This window comes from Capricornis sumatraensis, chromosome 18 (assembly GCF_032405125.1).
Source record: "Capricornis sumatraensis isolate serow.1 chromosome 18, serow.2, whole genome shotgun sequence".
Taxonomy (NCBI): domain Eukaryota; kingdom Metazoa; phylum Chordata; class Mammalia; order Artiodactyla; family Bovidae; genus Capricornis; species Capricornis sumatraensis.
The window spans coordinates 64,046,491-64,066,732 of record NC_091086.1 but is presented as its reverse complement, the minus strand read 5'-3'; the positions used below and the strand labels follow the sequence as shown (position 1 = coordinate 64,066,732).

The window sequence follows — 20,242 nt, the reverse complement described above, 5'->3', positions numbered from 1 at the left end:
GCGGGGAGCCGGAGCCCCGAAAAGGCGCGCTGCCCCTTTAAAAGGCCGCGCATCTCCGGGCCGGCCTTCCTCCCCGGGGCTCCAGCTGTGATTGACGCTGGGCGGCGAGAGGAGGCGCCTGGCGCTAACAAAAGTCCGGCCCTTGGGCGAGCCGCGCCGGGCCGCGAGTCTTTCGCTCGCTCGGGGCACCCGCAACAAGTGGCCGCCGCGCCCTCCCCGGGGGAAGCCGCGGGTGCGCAGGGGGCGCCTGGAGGAGGCGGCAGAGCCCGGGAGCCCCGGCCGCCCGCGCCGCTCGGCTCAGCGCCCACAGCCGGGGGGATCGGGGCGGGCGGATGGGGACCCGGCGGCGGCGGCGCGGCGAGCCTCTGGGCGGCCCCGGGGCGCGGGCTCTCCGCGGCGCTGCGCCCGCCGGCCCCGAACGCGGATTCTAAGGGCGGCGGCCGTCCCCGGGTCCCCACCCGGCGCAGTCGGGGGATTGCCAGGAGGGGACCGAGCCCACCCCCCACCGCCCACCGGAGTGCGGGGGGCCGCCCCCGGCCGGAGATCGGCCCCGGCTCGTGGGGTATGCGCAGCTAACGGTCCCGTCGGGCGGGCTTTCCTCTGGCGGAGCGCGCAGGCGGTGCGCCCCAGCTATGGAGTGTCCGGGGAGACGGCGGGCATGACGGCGGCAGGATGGGCGCGAACAATGGCAAACAGTACGGCAGCGAGGGTGAGTGGGCCGTCCGTCCTCACACTCCCGATCGCGCCCCACCCCGCCCCCCATCTCCTTTCCCCTCGCCTTCGCGTCTGGGAAGGAAGGTTCTCGCACGCCCTGTGGTGTCGGGGCGCACCCCCATTGGGCACCCTGTCTGGGCCATCACCTTCCCCCTCGGCAGGGAGTGCTCGGGCGCCACGCGGGTGCTTTCTCACGGCGGGGTCTCTCTAAGCAACTTCGCAGGTTGTCCGTGCGACGGCTCGCGTGGCTTTTCTGCCTGTGGCAGAACGCCTGTGCCTTAACTTCCCTTCCCTGGGGCATCTGGGGTTTAGGGTGGAGAGTTTGGCAGCTGGCGGAAGACGGTTCTGAGAAACAACGCAGGGAAAACTTTCCCAGGCCTTTGTGCACCAGTCACTTGGACTCTCCTGTAGCAGGGAAAACTTCTGGAAAAAGTTAAGTTTCCATTCTCTGCTCGCTGGCCCCCGAGCTGACAGCTTCGTGAAACTGACCACCTAGGGGCCATGCGAGGCCAGGCGTGGCGGGCTGGAGGGGGTGGGGGTGGGGGTGGTCTGGGCTCTCCCGGGGCTCGAGACGGGCAAAGGACCGTCTGTTTCGTGGGGCTGGAAATCGCACAGAAATATTGCCTGTCAAGTGGGAACTTGGAAGTTGGGGAAACTTTAAACTCCACCTACTCCTAAAAGGGTGATGGATGTGTGGGTTGGCTTCTGCCTCGCCCCTCCTCCCCCTCTTTGCATAAAACCGTAGTGTTGGAACCCGGTTGATTAACTGCATTGCCCCTGATAGGCATACTGCACAGGCGTTTCCCTGCAGTTCTGAAGTTAGGAAGGTTTGTCTTTCGTGAACTTGGCTGGAGGGGAGTGCAAGAGACGGGGTCGGTTTTACAGCCTGCCCCCAGAGGACCGGCGGTTAGAAGCGGGGTCCCGCGCCTGCAGACTGCTAGGAATGCAGAATGGCTATTCAGCATGTGGTGTTAGAGAAACTTCAATCATTCAGTTCAAAACTTGAGGAGCTCTGACCACGGAAGGTGGATGCCTCTCCCCCTTGCTTGCCACTGTGTTTCTTCTCAGCAGCTTTGTGAAATTACAGCAGAAACCGACCTTAAGAAAACCGTATCCACAAGAACCTTTTGTTTAAATCATTCTTTTTCCAGGGCATCATGTGTTGAATTCCACATATATATGATATATGTAGATTTCCTTATTCTGGACAGTTAAGTGAGAGAGATTTTTTTTTTCTTGACAATTTCATGTTTTTTTTTTTTTTTTTTAAAGAAATTTGAAAGGTGGTCTTTTAAGATAGCCAACCATGAAATTAGGCCAGAAAAGATTATTGGAGAATCTTGGCCACCCCCCAAAACCTTGTGAAGTTAATGTTTTAAAAAATGGTGGAAAAATGAAAGATTAAGCCTCCTTCCTCTTGAGTTATTAAAAAGCTTTCAGGGAGTGAAGTGTGTGTTTGTCAGTTCTGGGTGTGTACCCATTGCTTTACTTGAACACTGGTGATGGGGGGCGGGGGGAGTCGGAGACTCAGAGAGGAACACAGATTTGCAGCTCTGTGTTCTTGAAGAAACCCCCTCAACACTCTTTCTAATCCTCTGCAACTTGTTCTTACATCCCAGCGTTCTCCTATTGTGCAGTGTGTGGTGTGTGACTACTTCCTGTCTGAACAGTGGAGTTTTCAACCCTTGGGAGAGAAAAGGAGAGACAGAAAACTAATGTTCTCCAGCTGTTATTCCTAACTGCTACCTCTGCATTTTCACTTCAGCTGAAGTGAAATTTTTACTGGAATCCGATTTAGATACACAGTGGACTTTTTATTGGGGGGGGGGAACCTCCTGAGTTCAGCTGATTCAAGGGGACCAATAGGAAGCTTTGGGAGGTAACTGAGTTTTGGCTGGAGAGACACACTGTGTTCAGTGTTCATCAACTCTCTTCAAATGCATCCAGATTCTTCTCTTATAGATGGAGGCGGGGGGAGTGAAGGGGGATAGAGAGTTAGAATAACAAGAGCTTTTCAAAACTCTTTTCTCCCCTGTTATACTCTGCCCAGTTGCACTTTAACACCCCCCTAATATATATCATTATGTAATGTATTATAGGTTAAAATATATGTAATTGGGTATGGTCAACTTTATTACATTGTGCTGTTGGATGGTAAAGTCTATGCAAATAAGCCTGTGGGAATTTGGTGTGTTAATGCCTTCTTTCTTATCTGAAACATCCAATTTTAAAGAAAGCCAAAGCAATCCCTAGACACAGTATTTCTATTATCAGAGGAGACTGAGCATCGACAGTTTTACAGCTATAGTGCTATCTGCATCTGTGCTCAGTCACTAAGAGTCAGTCCTTTCTGACTCTTTGTAACTCTTTGTGACCCCAGAGACTGTAGCCTGCCAGGTTCCTCTGTCCATGGGATTTCCCAGGCAAGAATACTGGAGTGGCTTGCCATTTCCTTCGCCAGGGGAGTCTTCCTGACCCGGGGATTGAACTCTTGTCTCCTGCATTGGCAGGCGGACTCTTTACCTCTGAGCCATCTGGGAAGTCCATGGTGCAGTTTAGGCGTGGTGTATTTTAAATGATCAATGAGTGTATATCCATAGAATGGCTCAGTGAGAGATCCCTGAACTATAAAGTGTTGGTGTTTGGGTAAACTTTAAAAATTTGCAACTTAAATGTATTTTGCTTACTACTGGAGTTGACACCACAATGTAAATGACCCTTAAATTTTAGAAATATTATGAATTATTAGAACTTTTAAAACTTCAGTATTTCATCTCACTTTGTCCTGCTCCTAGAAAAATATCTTTTTAAAAGATATTTTAAAACATATTCCCAAGACTTACCTTAGCAGGTGCAGTGGGTGAGAGGCTTCCTAGTTCTGTGACATCCCAGGGAGCTTGTCAGAAATGCAGAATCCGAATCATTTATCACATGCATGTTAGAGCTCCAGACAGTTCTTGTGTGGAATGCAAAGCATTGATTTGGGAGTCTGGAAATTTGATTCCAGCTTCTACTTAGCTACCAGACTTTTTTCAGTTGTCCCCAAGCCTTAAGGTCTTTATTCTATAGAGTGAGGAGAGAAAAAAAAAAAATTTGGGGGGGGGCATTATTTGCCGTAACCACCTTTGAGCATGTAGTCCTTCATTTTAGTTTGTTCACATAATGCTTTAATGGACCACTTTGGGAAGATATGTTATAATGAGTATGATTGCCCTGATAAGTGTTGGTTACTCAGTTATGTCTGACTCTGCAACCCCACGGACTGTAAGCCACCAGGTTCCTCTGTCCATGGAATTCTCCAGGCAGGAATACTGGAGTGGGTAGTCATTCCCTTCTCCAGGGGATCATCCCAACCTGGGGATTGAACCCAGGTCTCCTGGACTGCAGGCAGATTCTTTACCATCTGAGCCCCCAGGGATGGCATTATTGCGCTGAAATCAGTAAATATTCCTCTCCCTTTTGTCATCCCCTCTACCCTCATCTCTGTCTTCCTCACTCATTCCCACTTTCTCTCTTAACTCAGTTTCTGCTTTTCATTCTGAGATTAAAGGTAATGTGCTTATCAATATTGGGTGTTTCTGCTCTTTTGTTTTCCTACAGACTTAGTGAATGTTCAGATTAATGATTTAATTCCCAGGCTTCAGGCAGACTTAGCATTTGCTCCAGGAAAATGTTACCACACAGGTTCTGATCTTCAGCTTCCTAGAAATATAAGCGAATGTCTAAATGATTAGTATGTTCGGGTAAACTCTTTTTATGGGAGACTGATTTTCTTTATCTTCTTTCATAAAGTTTAAGTTACAGCCTCTGTGTGGAAATCTGGAGAATAATTTGGGGTGATTCGAGCCATTAGAACCATTAGCTTTGACTCCAGTTAAACCAAATAAACAAATGTCTCCCTTCAAGTAGCCAGAGAGAAGCTGCTTTCCTGCCTTTTAAGGTTTCCAGCCTCATGCTCACTTACTTGGTGGTTTCATTGTTAATGTTTATTCTACTCCAGCAGGGCTGAGTCTGTCATCCTTACACTGTTAACAGCTCCTTTGTAAACTCCTGCATGTCTTTAAATTGGCACTGATGAGGTCTGGGGATGGGCTTGACCTTGGTAGCTCTGTAGCTTTATCAACGCCCTGAGTCCCTTTCCCCCATCTCAGATCTGCGCTCTTCGGATGCGAGGAGGGCAAGTTGCTGGGGAACGTAAATCCTTACCAGTCCCTCACCGCTTTGGGGAACATATCTTGAAATAATAATAATGATGGCTGCTGTTGGTGTTGTTAGTAAGCTGTGTCTGTCTCTTTGCTCCACCCTGGACTGCAGCACACCGGGCTCCTCTGTTTTCCACTATCTCCTCACTGTTTGAGCATGAGTTTGCTCAAGTTCATGTCCATTGAGTCGATGATGCTATTTAACCATCTCATCCTCTGCCATCCCCTTCTCCTTTTGCCTTCAGTCTTTCTGAGCATTGAGGTCGTTTCCATTGAGTTGACTCTCTGCATCAGGTGGCCAAAGTATTAGAGCTTCAGCTTCAGCAATAGTCCTTCTAATGGATATTCAGGGTTGATTTCCTTTGGGATTGACTGGTTTGATCTCCTTGCTGTCCAAGGACTCTCAAGTCTTTTCCAGCACCACAATTCGAAAGCATCGGTTCTTTGACACTCAGTCTTCTTTATCGTCCAACTCTTACATCAGTACGTGACTACTGGAAAAATGATGGCAGGCGACATTTTTTGAACTCCTGCTTTGTCCAAGCATGATCCTCAGCTCTTCATATACACTGAATCGTGTCATTCTTATCATGATTCTATGGGACAGGCATTCTTATATCTCCGTTTGACTGATGAAGAAACACAGTTCAGAGAGGACCATCATTTCCCCAAGGTCCTACAGCTAATGGGGGTGGAAAAGGGACTCATGGCCAGATTTATCTAAGCCCAGAATTACTTATTCATTACAATTACCTATTCATTCAACCAGTGTATGCTGGCTTCTTATTTCCTATCATGTGCCAGGAACTCTTTTGATTCTTGGGATCCATCAGTAACTAGATAAAGATCCTATCCTTGTCAGTCTTATCTTTATCTGTGTGCATGTGTGTTGGGAAGGAGGGGAAATGGAACAGTTAACATAGTAACTTAGTAAAACATGTGACGAGTTCTGAGGGGCTAAGGTCTCTGCATAGAGAAAATTGCCAGGTTAAGATTGATGCTTAATTGAAGCAAAGAATTGATGCTTTTGACTTTGGTTCTGGAGAAGACTCTTGATGGGAGTTGAGAGAACGAGGGTGTGGCAGATTTTAATTAGAGTAGTCACTGCGGGCCTTATGGAGAAATTGGCATTTAGACTGAGACTTAGAAGAACTGAGGGACTAATCCCTGAAGATCCACAAAGCGCGTTGACTGTTACTTTTAACCACCGTGTTCTACCAAAGTGAACTACTCTTTATGCTGGAGGGTGTACATCATCTTTTTATGCAAATGTAACATCATCAGTCTTCTATGAATAGTCAGCTACAGTGGAACCGAGTCAGTTTGGCCATTGGGCATATGTTTTTTGCCTAGAGTCTTTGCAAACGTGTTTTATACAGTTATATTCGATCAGATGTTTTGTGACTGCTTTTGTAGGGAGAGGACGGGAAGCCTAGGACCTAGAGCAAGGCTCCTCTTGCTCTGATCAGTAGTGTTGTCTGACTTACTGATATGTGACTTCCCACCTGAAGATCCCACCAAAGGTCTCTGTCATTCTTAAATAGATTCAGGTCTTTGTCTTTGCCTCCAGTAAATGAATTCATTCTGATGAAAATCAGAAGATACAGGATACTGATTCCACTACTTGGCTCAGGTCGAAGCAGCAGTGAAGCTAACAATGCCATTTTTGGTCTGACAGTGTATTTTCGGAGATTTGGGGAATCTTTTTGCGTGTTTCAAACAAGAGAAAGGGAAGAGGTGTTAACTTTTCTTTCTCCTTGGGAATCATCTGTCAACTCTCTGTCTGCTCCCTCTACCCTTTTGAAATAGAACGAATTCTGGGTTGCTTTTGAGGCCTTGATTCCTCTTCCCCTTAGTCCTTATTTAGTAGTGCCTCTGGGAAGCTGCTTGGAACTACTTGGCTTGGCTTTTTGACTACTAGAACCTTCTAGATACCATGCATCTTAAGATGGCAGTTTTTGTTATTCAGTTGCTAAGTCATGTCTGACTCTTCTACAACCCCATGGACTGGAGCCCACCATGCTCCTCTGTCCATGGGATTTCCCAGGCAAGAATACTGGAGAGGGTTGCCATTTCCTTCTCCAGGGGATCTTCCTGACCCAAGGATTGAGCCCACGTGTCCTGCACTGGCAGTCTGTTCTTTACCACTGAGCCATCAGGGAAGCCTGTAAGATGGCATTAGGAAAGTATTAAACTATGTGGCAGTATCATGAATAAAATCTAGAGTGAATAAATTCTCTTTATTATGAAGAAGGTAATAAATGAAGTTTAGAAGCTTAATACCTTAAAGCTCATGGTCACAATGAAGATTAAATTTCAGAGTGCTGATTAGAGACCAAGGTATATAAGTTACTAGCAGGTAGGCAGATTTAACTTGGTCTGAGGAAAAGCTGATTAGAGCTGTGCACACCTGAGACAGGCTTCCTAATGAGGGAGTGAGTCTGTCCACATGGGGAGGGGGTTCACAGAAAGGGATGCTGTGCTAGAGATTTCTGCATCAACAAAGGAGTCTACTATAGGACCCTACACGAAGTTCCCTAGGAAAATGTTCCCATGTGCAGTTATGTTCTTCCTTTAAATGAAGTGTGGTTAATTGATGATGTTGTGTTAGTTTCAGATTTACATTCAAAGTGATTCAGTTATGGCTTCCCTGGTGGCTCAGATGGTAAAGGATCTGCCTGCAATGGGGGAGACCTGGATTCGATCCCCAGGTTTGGAAGAGCCCCTGGAGAAGGGCATGGCAACCCACTTCAGGATTCTTGCGTGGAGAATCCCATGGATAGAGCAGCCTGGCTGGCTACAGTCCATGGGATTGCAAAGAGGTGAACATGACTAAGCGACTAAGCACAGCATGCAGCATATATGTACACACTCATATATATTCTTTTTCAGATCTTTTCCATTATAAATTATTACAAAATACTGAGTATAGTTCCCTGTGCTATACAGTGAGTCCTTGTTTCTTATCTATTTTATATATAGTATTATATATCTGTTAATCCCAAATTCCTAATTTATTCCTACCCTCCTTTGCCTGTTGCTAGTCATAGTTTGTTTTCTATGTCTGTGGGTTGCATTTATGTTTGATGAAGGGTTATTGTTTGATTTGAACTCATATTGCTACTCCTCCCAATACATTTCTATCCTTATAGTTATTGGAAAGTACTACCCTTGATTTCTCTAGGTTAATTTTCTCCCTATTACATGTATATGTTTATGTCCATTTATATATATCTAGATATTAATTTATTTTTTGGGGCTCCAGAATCATTGCAGATGGTGATTGCAGCCATGAAATTAAAAGACGCTTACTCCTTGGAAGAAAAGTTATGACCAACCTAGATAGCATATTCAAAAGCAGAGACATTACTTTGCCGACTAAGGTCCGTCTAGTCAAAGCTATGGTTTTTCCAGTAGTCATGTATGGATGTGAGAGTTGGACTGTGAAGAAGGCTGAGCACCAAAGAATTGATGCTTTTGAGCTGTGGTGTTGGAGAAGACTCTTGAGAGTCCCTTGGACTACAAGGAGATCCAACCAGTCCATTCTGAAGGAGATTAACCCTGGGATTTCTTGGGAAGGAATGATGCTAAAGCTGAAACTCCAGTACTTTGGCCACCTCATGCGAAGAGTTGACTCATTGGAAAAGACTTTGATGCTGGGAGGGATTGGGGGCAGGAGGAGAAGGGGATGACCGAGGATGAGATGGCTAGATAGCATCACGGACTCGATGGACGCGAGTCTGAGTGAACTCCGGGAGTTGATGATGGACAGGGAGGCCTGGCATGGTGCGATTCATGGGGTCGCAAAGAGTCGGACACAACTGAACGATTGAACTGAACTGAACTGAACCCTTGATTTCTCTAGGTTAACTTTCTCTCTATTACATGTGTGTCTTTATGTCCATTTATGTATTTCTAGATATTCATTAGAAAATCAGCCAATTTTGTTTCCCTGCCTTCTGTGGGACCTAGCCTCCTGCAGCAGTGATTGGGTTTGATAGAGGATGTGTCCTGTTCTCAGTGTAGTGGTGGCTGTGGACTCTGCCTATAGTGTTGCTGTTACTTTCATTATTAGCCTAAAACATGTAGTTCTATGAAGTTGAAGCAACCCCTGAGTTATGCTTATGCCGAATGTCTGGAATAAATGTCTTACCTTTGTAAGACTTTTCATGGACATCCTGGGTTAGTGACATGTGATAGGAAGCTACAGGTTGACTAGAGCCTCACAGAGACCGCATCTTTCTCAAGGCGTTCTCAAGCTGTTTGGCACCGTGTCTGCTGTACATGAGCCAAGTGGGCAGTTCTGCCACCTGCTGATAAAGTCCACATCAGCTGAACTTTCCCAGAGTGTAGCTTTTTGGTAGGTTTTGTTACAGAAATTTAGACCTCTTTTTCCATCTATTCACTGTGTTGAATCTTTAGGTAGAGTACGACTTGCTTTAACGAAGTTCAGTGAAAACCTGAAAAGCTAGATTAGGAGGCCAGTGATTTCAGAACAGTAGGATAAATGCAGATTCACTGAGGGACCCTGCTTTTCCGATGTGCTAGGTATGAACGTAAGTGATAAGTAGGAAGTGGGCATAAGATTAGAGCTCCGCTCTAAATGATGATCGCTCTGCAGAATACCTACAACTCTCCAAATGCACATGTTTCCTAAAATAGCAATAACATCAGCAGCAACAGTAAATACATACACTACATATGAAATAGATAACCAACAAGGACCTATATGCGTAGCACAGGGAACCATACTCAGTATTTTGTAATAACCTGTAAAGGAAGAGAATCTGAAAAACAGTGTGTGTGTATATATATATATATGTTCATATATGTAACATTATATATGTGTATGTGTGTGATAAGTGGCTTCAGTAGTTGTGTCAAAACTCTGTGTGACCCCATGGACTGTAGCCCACCAGGCCCCTCTGTTCATGAGATTCTCTAGGCAAGAATACTAGAGTGGGTTGGTTGCCTTTCCACCTCCAGGAGATCCTCCTGACCCAGGGATCGAACCTGTGTCTCTTTTTGACCCCATGGGCTGCAGCACGCCAGGCCTCCCTGTCCATTACCAACTCCCGGAGCCCACTCAAACTCATGTCCATTGAGTCGGTGATGCCATCCAACCATCTCATCCTCTGTCGTCCCCTTCTCCTCCTGCCTTCAATCTTTCCCAGTATCAGGGTCTTCCAATGAGTTAGTTCTTCGCATCAGGTGGCCAAAGTATTGGAGTTTCAGCTTCAATATCAGTCCTTCCAGTGAACATTCAGGACTGATTGCATTTAGGATGGACTGGTTGGATCTCCTTGCTGTCTGAGGGACTCTCAAGAGTCTTCTCCAACACCACAGTTCAAAAGTATCAATTCTTCGGTGCTCAGCTTTCTTTATAGTCCAACTCTCATATCCATACATGACTACTGGCAAAACTGTAGCCTTGACTAGATGGACCTTTGTTGGCAAAGATGTATGGTAATCACTGTGCTGTATACCTGAAACTTAAATGATACTGCAAATCAACTATACTTCAATTAAAAAAAAAAAAGCAGGTATATTGGAGGGGAAGTAGCTTCTACTCTTGGGAGAAACGAAATCTTCTATTAGGAGTTTCTCCCTAATCGTCCTTGAAAATCTTCCTGTTCTCTCTCTGCTGTGGTTTATCACATGGGAAGTGATTAGTTTGTAAGTGAGGACCTTGGAAGGCTTTAGGGAAGGTACAGCAGCGTCTGAGCCGCCTAGGTCCTTGCCACACCTGTGCCCAGCCACCAAGGAGGACGGGAGCCTGCAGGCAGACGCTTTTCAAACATGCTGGTACATACCCCGAAGACATCCAGCTTTCAGACTTCTGACGCAAATGATCATGAACTGTCTCAGAATTTTCCTGAGTAATATGGCCACCGTTCTCCCCAGTGCACGGAGTGTCTGCCGTGTCTGGAGTTGTCAGTCTTTATTCCATCTTTATTCGCTTGTGCTTTAGATGTGTTCATTCTCTCAATCCATGTTTACTCTCTAAACCCGTAACAAAATGAAAACCAGTCGCTAACACTGCACCAACTCCTCACTGTAACTTTAGAAGCCTTGAGCAATGTGTAGAAATGTTATTAAAACATTTTTTTTTGTTGTTGTTTGTTCCCCTTTCTGTGGTAAATTCCTCTGCTTCATTTTCCAAGAAGAAGTAGCAGGGGAAGGAATCAAAATTTCTAGACAAAAATGCCAGGAATTTTTCTTGTGTTTGTGGATTGACCTTCTGGCTGTGAGTGACCGTCCCACTTTTTGGCCAGGCACGGCAGTCAGGAAAAGGCTCCCTGGATGTGCAGTTGAACCTTTGACCAGATGGAGTCCTCCAGTCAAATCACAGGAGATCTGGGTTAAGTCCAAGTCTAGGGCCAGGTCTCACATGGTCTAGTTGTTAGAGGTGGCTCAAACTCTAGCGGGAGGAAGAACAGGTATGAGGCTGAGGCTGGAGTAGAAGAAATATATATATATATATATGAGAGGGAAGAAGAGAAATTCAGAGAGGATGGGATGTAGGGCATTGATTGCCCTTTACTCTAAACAAAATCACTGTGGTACTCAGTTCTCTTTTCTTACAAATAGCCTGTGCTGTGCTTAATAGCTCAGTCATGTCCAACTCTTTGCAACCCCAAGACTGTAGCCCACTTGGCTCCTCTGTTCATGGGGATTCTCCAAACGAGCATACTGGAGTGGGTTGCCACGCCCTCCCCCAGGGGATCTTCCCAACCCAGGGATCAAACCCAGGTCTCCTGCACTGGCTTCCCTTGTGACTCAGCTGGTAAAGAATCCACCTGCAATGCGGGAGACCTGGGTTTGGCCCCTGGTTTGGGAAGATCCCCTGGAGAAGGGAAAGGCTACCTACTGCAGTATTCTGGCCTGGAGAATTCCATGGACTGTACAGTCCATAGGGTTGCAAAGAGTCAGACATGACTGAGCGGCTTTCACTTTTCACTTTCACTCCCACATTACAGGTGGATTCTTTACAGTTTGAGCCACCAGGGAAGCCCTACAGATAGCTTAGCTCATGGAACAAAAACGATTCCTATTAGATTATTTGGTAGGCTTGGCTGTTGCCAAGTTTATTGTATTTTTCATTTCCGTAACAGTAACAATTATTAAGCACTTAGTGGGTTCTATTTCCCCGAATGAGTGTGTTACCCACACTTACTCGTCTAGTTCACAACATTCAGGGAGGTGGTGGGCACAGACCATCCCATTTTGCAGTTGCCAATACAGGAGCTTCGAGATGGGCTGACTGCCCAGGGCACAGAGCTGGCAAGTGGTCCAGTCGCTCCTGAAGTCCCCGTGGCTGTGCCTCTAACCTCCTCCTGCCTGAGCCATGTAAGTTGCAGCCAAAATCTTTCCAGATCTTTGTTTTGTTTGTGTGTTTCAAAGGCATGCAGCCACTGGGAAGTAGCCCTTAAAAGTGAAAGCGACAGTTTTATGGATGAGGTGAGCAAAAATGAAAGACATCTTTGGAAAGAAACTTTCAACCCACTCTACCTGGCTCTCTCAAGGACCAATTATTGCTCATCAGGCAGCAATCTGCTGACAAATTGGCAGGGACACTAGTGTCTGTGAGAATGGCAGGGTGTAAAATAATTAGCATATTCTGTAGAGTCTCCCGGGCACCAAGGAGAGCTGGGAGGCTGCCCCTCTAGGCTCCAGAGCATCAGAAACTTTTAATTATTTCAGTTCTGGGAGAGCTTCTTACCTGGGCTAGCCACTTGCTCACAAACAGAAGCTAAGGGTGGACTGAAAGAGCTGTGCGTGTTTTCCTTCCTTCCTAACTAGTTTATAAGTTATATCTTATACTTCCCTCTGGCTTCAAAAGTGTGGATTTGAAATAGCCATGAATAGGGGGAATTATTCCAATATGTATTTTTATTTGCTTGGCCCCTTGGAAAACTTCACCATGAGTATGTCTATGCAATTGCTTTGGAAACTATAAAGCATTTTAGTAATCAGTCTTATTTATTATCACAGGGACTGTAGGAGGGGGTGGTTTCTGTCATGATCCCCAGGTTATAGATGAGGAAACTGAGCCCTTGGCAGGTTAAATGACTTGCCTTGATTGTACTACTGAGAATGGATGGGGTCATTCCAACTCTAAATTTAGTATGTTTTCCATTATAATATCACTTCTTTTAAACTGCTACAAGAAAAAAAGAGTCATGCTAGAGTATTGTCACCAGGCATTTTTGACAGTGATTTTAAATTGCTTGTACCCAAGGATGAAAGTCTCTTAGTCATCAAGGTGATCAAACCAGTCAATCCTAAACAAAATCAATGCTGAATATTCATTGGAAGGTTTGATGCTGAAGCCCTAATCCTTTGATGTGAAGAGCCAACTCATTGGAAAAGACCCTGATGCTGGGAAAGATGGAGGGCAGGAGGAGAAGGGGACGACAGAGGATGAGATGGTTGGATGGCATCAGCGACTTGATGGACATGAGTTTGAGCAAACTCTGAGAGATAGTGGAAGACAGAGGAGCCTGGGGTGCTGCAGTCCACGGGGTCACAAGGAGTCAGACACAACTTAGCAGCTGAACAACAACAACAAGGATGGAAGTGAGGGTCTTGCAAGCATCCATCCTGTCCTTTAATAACTGCTTTTGGAGCTCGAGAAGAAGTAGGAAGCCTGTAGCCTACTGGTCTTCTCAGTCCACAGAGCTGTGTCACGACTCATGGGAGCAGCCTTGCAGTGGGAAGATCATTTTAATGAGAATGCAGAGTGAACTGTTAGAAGTATTCAGGACATGATGGCATTATTCCTTCAGGTGTGCTTGCTAGCCCTTAACTCTCAGCCGGGGCTGTGAGAGGTGTTTCCCTTTGAAAACTTCTGTTCCAGACGCTTAGAGAAAGTTATTTTAGTTTTGGGAGGACAAGAGGCTCAACTCTAAAATTGGGGATGATCAGCATCACAGGTGTCCTGATTCTCTCAGTGTTCCCATTTCTTTTGTTGTTGAAGGACCACACTGTTCAGAGGTCTTTGGAAGTGTTTAGGTCCTGGAGAAGCCCTTCAGGTTGAGTTGATACCAGAGGTCACTGAGGTTTCTGGCATCGTGATAGAAATCCATTCTTTCATCGGGTCGTTAATTGCTTCCCTTTACATTCATTATCCTCTGGTTTGCTGTTTTATTTTCTGTTTCTTGTTCCTTTGTATTTATTTGTTGCTTATCCTATCATGTGCTCACTCGCTGGGACTATAACCCTGCTCACCTATTAGGTCTTTAATATAGTTCTGTTAAACAGATCCATGAGGATGAATCTGTAGTTACGATCTTTATGGGTCTAAACAAGCTTAGAAACCCTATCATATTTTCAGTGAATTTTTCTTGGACTTGAATATTTTACTCTTAAAAAAAGTATCTCTGGGCATGTTTTCTTCTGAAGATAGTCTGACTTGGACTTTTATTTTGAACATTGTGGTTCCATCTTCTTGTGGATGAAAATAGTTTAGCTTGTGTGCTTAAGGAAAGTGAAATACATATTTTTTAGGGTTGCTAAAAACCATGCAGATGATACTTCAACTTTGGATTTTTTTTTAAAGTGTATGTATGTATATATGTATTAATTTTTCGCTTTGCTGGATCTTTGCTTAGGCTTTCTTTAGTCTCAGCGAGCAGGGGCTCCTCTTCATTGTGGTGCAAGGGCTTGCTTCTAATGTGATGCCTTTTCTTGCTTTGGAGCACGGGCTCTAGACCTGTGGGCTTTAGTAGCTGCCAAGCACTGGCTCAGTAGTTGCGACTTCCAGGCCCTAGAATGAGGAATCAGTAACTGGTGCACTGGCTCAGTTGCTCCAGGGCACGTGGGGTCTTCCCTGACCAGGGATTGAATCCATGTCCCCTGCATTGGCAGGCGGATTCCCATCAACTGAGAGAAGTCCCCAAGCTTCACTAATTTAGTGTATTGTCGACTTAACTATTTTCAATGAGTATTAAGTAGAACACTACCATCTATTTTTTATTCAAATTATATTGTTTGGTGATACTGGTTTCAACTGCTTTGGAAATTGGGTTTACATGACAGTTGAAATAAATCAATCTAGAAAGCATTTAAAAATTGATCTCTGAGTTAATAAATCATTCCTTTGACTCTGTTCTCTGGATTAGGGGGTTGTAGCATTATGAATCCTTGTAAATTTGTATGTTGATTTGCTTTATGATAGGGGCTCTGCATCTGTATTTTTCTCCTTTTTATTATAGAAACTATAAATTTTTTGATGTGTCTGACTGAAATGGTTTCTAGTAGGTCTTCTGTTTCTGGCTTCCCTCCTTACTGAAATCAGGAGTGAAATAATCAGTTTCAGGAAAAAAGAAAAACATTATTGAACAGTGGTGTGTATATAGTTGTACATGTACTTGAGACTATATTTAAATAACCCTTTTCTATAAATTCCATTATTCAGCACATCTGTGTTTTTCTGTAAATGGAGAAAAATATATAAGCTATGTATTTAAATATTTAAAGAATTAAAAAATACAATTAAAATTAACATGCCATTTGTTGTTTTTAATAATATGGTATCTGCTAGACAATCAGCTTTAGACAAAGAGTCACTGTTAGAATCGGACTGAAGAAGAAGCAAATAGTTCAACACACAGGCTTTCTGAGATGGAACTTGGGATACAGGTGTTTGTACTCTATGAACAAAGGACTTGAAATGGTTTCTGTGACATGATGGCTACTTGGAACTGTATGTTGTATTTTGTTTGTGTACCTGAGTGTGTGTTTGACTCAGAGAAGTGGATGTAATCTCTCATTGGGGGGAGTTTTCCTGGTTGACTTTTGTTTTGGAGTGCTTCCCAGGTAGTACTTGTGGTAAAGTGCAGGAGATATAAGAGATGTGAGTTTGATTCCTGGGTCTGGAAGATCCCCTGGAGAAGGAAATGGCAACTCACTCCAGTATTCTTGCCTGGAGAATCCCATGGACAGAGGAGCCTGGCGGGCTACAGACCATGGGGTCGCAAAGAGACAGACACCACTGAGGCGACTTAGTACACTCACCAGGGGTGTAAATTCAGATTCATGGGCAGCATTCATGCGATTGTTTTGTCTTTTTTTGACTTTTAAAGATCAGCAGCTGTTCCACTGGTTGAACTTATGTAGCCCCATTTGGACAATGCGTATTGTGAGACTACTATGAAAATAAGTTCCAAGACATGACATTTCTGTCCTGCATAGCTTACTTTTCACATTTTATTTTGCATCCACTTTGCTTACTTAATTATATTTTAATAATTTTCTCTATTTTCCATCTCCGCCAAAGACCTCTCCTGTTGATTACCCTGCGAGCTTGTTTAGAGAGACAGTATTTCCCTGGGGAATCTTTCTCCATTCCTGAAGCCGTAACAACAGGAACGCAGCAATAAAAAGCCAATTCCCTCCCCTTGGTTTTGCTTCAAATAGTCATTTCTTTGATACGGGCTAATAAAAACAGGAAAAGGATCATTGTTAAAGGCTCTGGTTGGGGTTCCTTTACTTCCAATAAGGAAAATTGCCTCACAAGAGGGAGCATGGGTAATAACGATACAACTAACCGAGGAATTATATTCAGTCTAATGTCAAAATCCCCAAACTGCTGCCTGCAGATTCAATTTAATAGTGGGATTGCGGTGTGTCTGCTGTGCTGTATAGATTTGAATTTGCTGTCGCTGATCATCTCTTCACAGTTAATGAAGATGAATTTCAAATGAGACTGGAGAGGTCTGATGTGTGTGTGTGTGTGTGTGTGTGTGTGTGTTTTCCTTCACAATGTTTGTAAGCTTTGATGTACGTTTAACTAAAGGGCTTTGAGAGTTGACCCAGAAGGATGCATGTAGTAGCATCTTGAATGTTTTGGTGGGGGCGGTGAAAGTGACCACAGATTAGCTGACACTGAAGGAGATGGAGGCACAAAGAAATGAAAGAGGTTGACTAAGGTCATACAGAGTCCAGCTGCTTCTTTTTAGTCAGTTTCTTTCTTATTCACACCCTTCCTCCTGTTACTTTCAGAAGATTTGAGGTGAAGGCAGTGGCTGTTTTCCTTTTGTGTAGTTAGCCCCTCTAGGATCGATTCTCATATTCCCAGCCTGGCTCAGTGCTTCTCCAGAAATTATTCTCACCCAGGGCAAGGAAGCAGCCCCCATCCAATGATCTTTCCAGGTAGGGGTGTAACTTGAGACAACTCTGAAGAGCTGTCTTGGGTCCAAAACTCCCCAGGGGCTTGGCTGAGTCCTGTATTGCAACTGTATTACAGACCAAATTCTGTCCCAGCCCCGTCTGTCTTCACCCTTGCCTTTCCAAAGTGTGATCGCAAGGCACTTCCCAATAAACCACATGCATTTCAAATAATATCAGAGACCATTACCTGGGGAACCCAACATAAGACAACAGACTTATTTCACTTAGTAAGTCAGACAAAGACACATATCATACAATATTTCTTATATGTTGAATCAAAAAAAAAAAAGATACAGTTGAACTTATTTGCAAAACAGAAACAGACTTACAGAGGAAAAACTTATGGTGGGGAGAAGGGGAGTGGGAAGGGGTAGGTTGGGAGTTTGGGATTAACATGTACAGCCTGCTGTAGAGTAAGTCCCCTACATACGAACACGTTTCCTTCTGAAAGTGCATCTGTAAGTCCAATTTGCTTATAAGTCCAATAGAGTTAGCCTAGGGTCCAACTATCACAATTGGCTTTGTAGTACTCTGCTGCAATAGGTTTATAGTACTTTTCACACAAATAATATATAGAAAACACAAAAATAAAACATTTTTAATCTTACAGTATAGTACTTCAAAAAGTACAGTACCGTGCCATCTACTCACTGCTGCTTTTCTGCTTGCTTCTGGACTTGAAATACAGATACAGTCCTTCTGTACTCTATACAGTGCTGTGTAGTACACAGAAGCACTCCACTTGTGGAGGATACCCTCATGTGACTGTACGCCAGACATGTGAATTGACTTACCTGATTGGACATATGAATGCCAATTCACATCTTTGAAGTTTGCAACTTGAAAGTTTGTATATAGGGGACTTAATTGTTTAAAATAGATGACCAACAAGAGCCTACTGTATAGGACAGAGAACTCTGCTCAATATTTTGTAATAACCAAAATGGGAAAAGAATTTGAAAAAGAATAGATACTTGTATTTGAGTCACTTTGCTGTGCACCTGAAACCAACGCAGCATTGTTGATCAACTGTACTCCAGTATAAAATAAAAACTTTAAAACAAACAAACAGAAAACCCAAACAAAGAAAAAAGACAACAGAGAAGCTAAAATAGGGTGCTCTTCCGGCAGCAGTCAAGGACAGGATGCTGCTGCTGGGGAAAAGTTATCTTTCTGGGAATTCTGGCTGTTCTTAAACGGGAGCCTTCAGCTTGACAGTTAAGAGACATGAATGGATTTTTTTTTTTGCTTGGGGACCTAGTCTAATCCTTTCACTGTATAGATTTAGGAAAGCCCCATGCATTAAAGTAACTTGACCAAAAATACATAGCTAGTTGGCAAAAGAGCAAAAACAGGCTTATAGTTCCAGGTGCTGCTTTCAAAGAGCTATGCTGGAATTTGTTCAGAGGGGTTTTTTGCTGCTGTAACTCAGGACTGACTGCAGATGGGTCCAGAGACCATTTATCTGTCTGATCCATTTGTTCACCTCTGGCACTGGAGTCAGACATCTCAATAATTTCTCCGTGGTTCTGTTTTGCTGATTGTCTACCAATCTGAAGAGTGATATCTGAAGCTCTCCGTAGTTGGTAGTTGAATAGTGAAGAAGAAATGGCGAAGTAGAAACAGATGGTCACAGATATTACTGCCTGAAATCAGCATTTTGTGTTCTGGCTATTAAGAGAATTGGAAAATTGGCAAGCTGTATTACATGATAGACTGGTAGCAAGTGTAGACTCATTAGGTAGATGAAACATGCAGGAGTGGGTTGAAAGAATCATAAGCAAAATGAAAAATGACTACAAATTAATATTTAGTCTCTTGATTGTCCTAAATACTTTATTAGTCATTTTATTATGCTCAGATAATGTTCCGTTGAGATCATCAAATGATTATAAGCTCAGAGTCGCTATGATCCTGAGAAATTTGGAAGTAATTGAAAAACAAGTTATTAGTTTGTTATTATCACTACTGCAAGGATCCGGTTTTAAATGGTTTCCTTGGCATCATTAACCACCTACATTTTAAGGAAATATTCTTCGATTCCCATTGTCTGTAAATTAAGTAGAAATTTATTTTGTTTGGTGCTCAAGGCCGTATTCGGAGAAGGCAATGGCAATCCACTCCAGTACTCTTGCCTGGAAAATCCCATGGATGGAGGAGCCTGGTAGGCTGCAGTCCATGGGGTCGCTAAGAGTTGGACACAACTGAGTGACTTCACTTTCACTTTTCACTTCCATGCATTGGAGAAGGAAATGGCAATGCACTCCAGTGTTCTTGCCTGGAGAATCCCAGGGTCGGGGGAGCCTAGTGGGCTGCTGTCTATGGGGTCACACAGAGTCGGACACAACTGAAGCGACTTAGCAGCAGCAGCAGCAGCAGCAGCAGCAAGGCCCTATGTGTGCTTAGCCAGATTCCCTCTTTGGCTTTCTCTTAGGATACTTTTCTATATGAACTCCATACCCTGACCAAAGTAGGAACCTCAGCATCCCCCAAATATATCTTTTATTTTCCTAGATTTGTGTCTTTTGTTATATGTATGTGTGTAATTTTTTTTTTTTTGGACTCTTCTTTTCATTTTATTACCCAGCAAGTCCTCCTCAATTCTGGCCCAATTCAATGTTTACTTCTTAAAATAAAAATTCCTTTAAGTTCCCTTAGATACATCTTGTTGTTCATGACGCTTAACTCCTTACTTTGAGGAAATATGTCAGGTCCTCTCACTGGATATGCTCTTTGTTCTCATTGATCTGTTGTGGCATTTTATTTGCATGGAATTTTTATGTCCTACTTGGCATTTACCTACTTGCAGCCTCTCTCTAATCGAGTAAGTCTTTATAGGCATCCATGTACCAGAATCTGTGCTAGGTACTGAGGGGTTAAAAATATGAGAGATTGTCCTTGATTTAGGGAGTCTGCAGTCTAGTGGATGCGACAGAATAAAGTACTAAAGAGCCACGGATGGCAAAGCTAAAGCATTTGATGGGGGGCAGACCTGGCCATGGGGAGCTTTAGCTGAAAGTGTTCATGAGGGCTATCGAGAGGACCTTGAACTGCATCTGGCAAATGAGGAAGGGCTTGCCAGGCATGGCTGTTAAGGAGGGAATGAGAGAAGGTCAGACAAAGAGGCAGGCCCAGTGGGTCAACTGAGAGGG

The 20,242-nt window shown here is 44.1% G+C and overlaps 1 protein-coding gene across 1 annotated transcript in view; it reads left to right on the top strand.

The window, feature by feature from the left end:
• The first annotated feature begins 472 nt into the window (after window positions 1-472).
• Window positions 473-20,242, top strand: part of FBXL7 (F-box and leucine rich repeat protein 7) — a 455,062-nt gene continuing 435,292 nt past the window's right edge. The window contains exon 1 of the mRNA XM_068990501.1: window positions 473-709. Coding sequence (XP_068846602.1) covers window positions 673-709 — 37 coding nt within the window. The 5' untranslated portion in view covers window positions 473-672. The remainder of the gene's footprint in view (window positions 710-20,242) is intronic.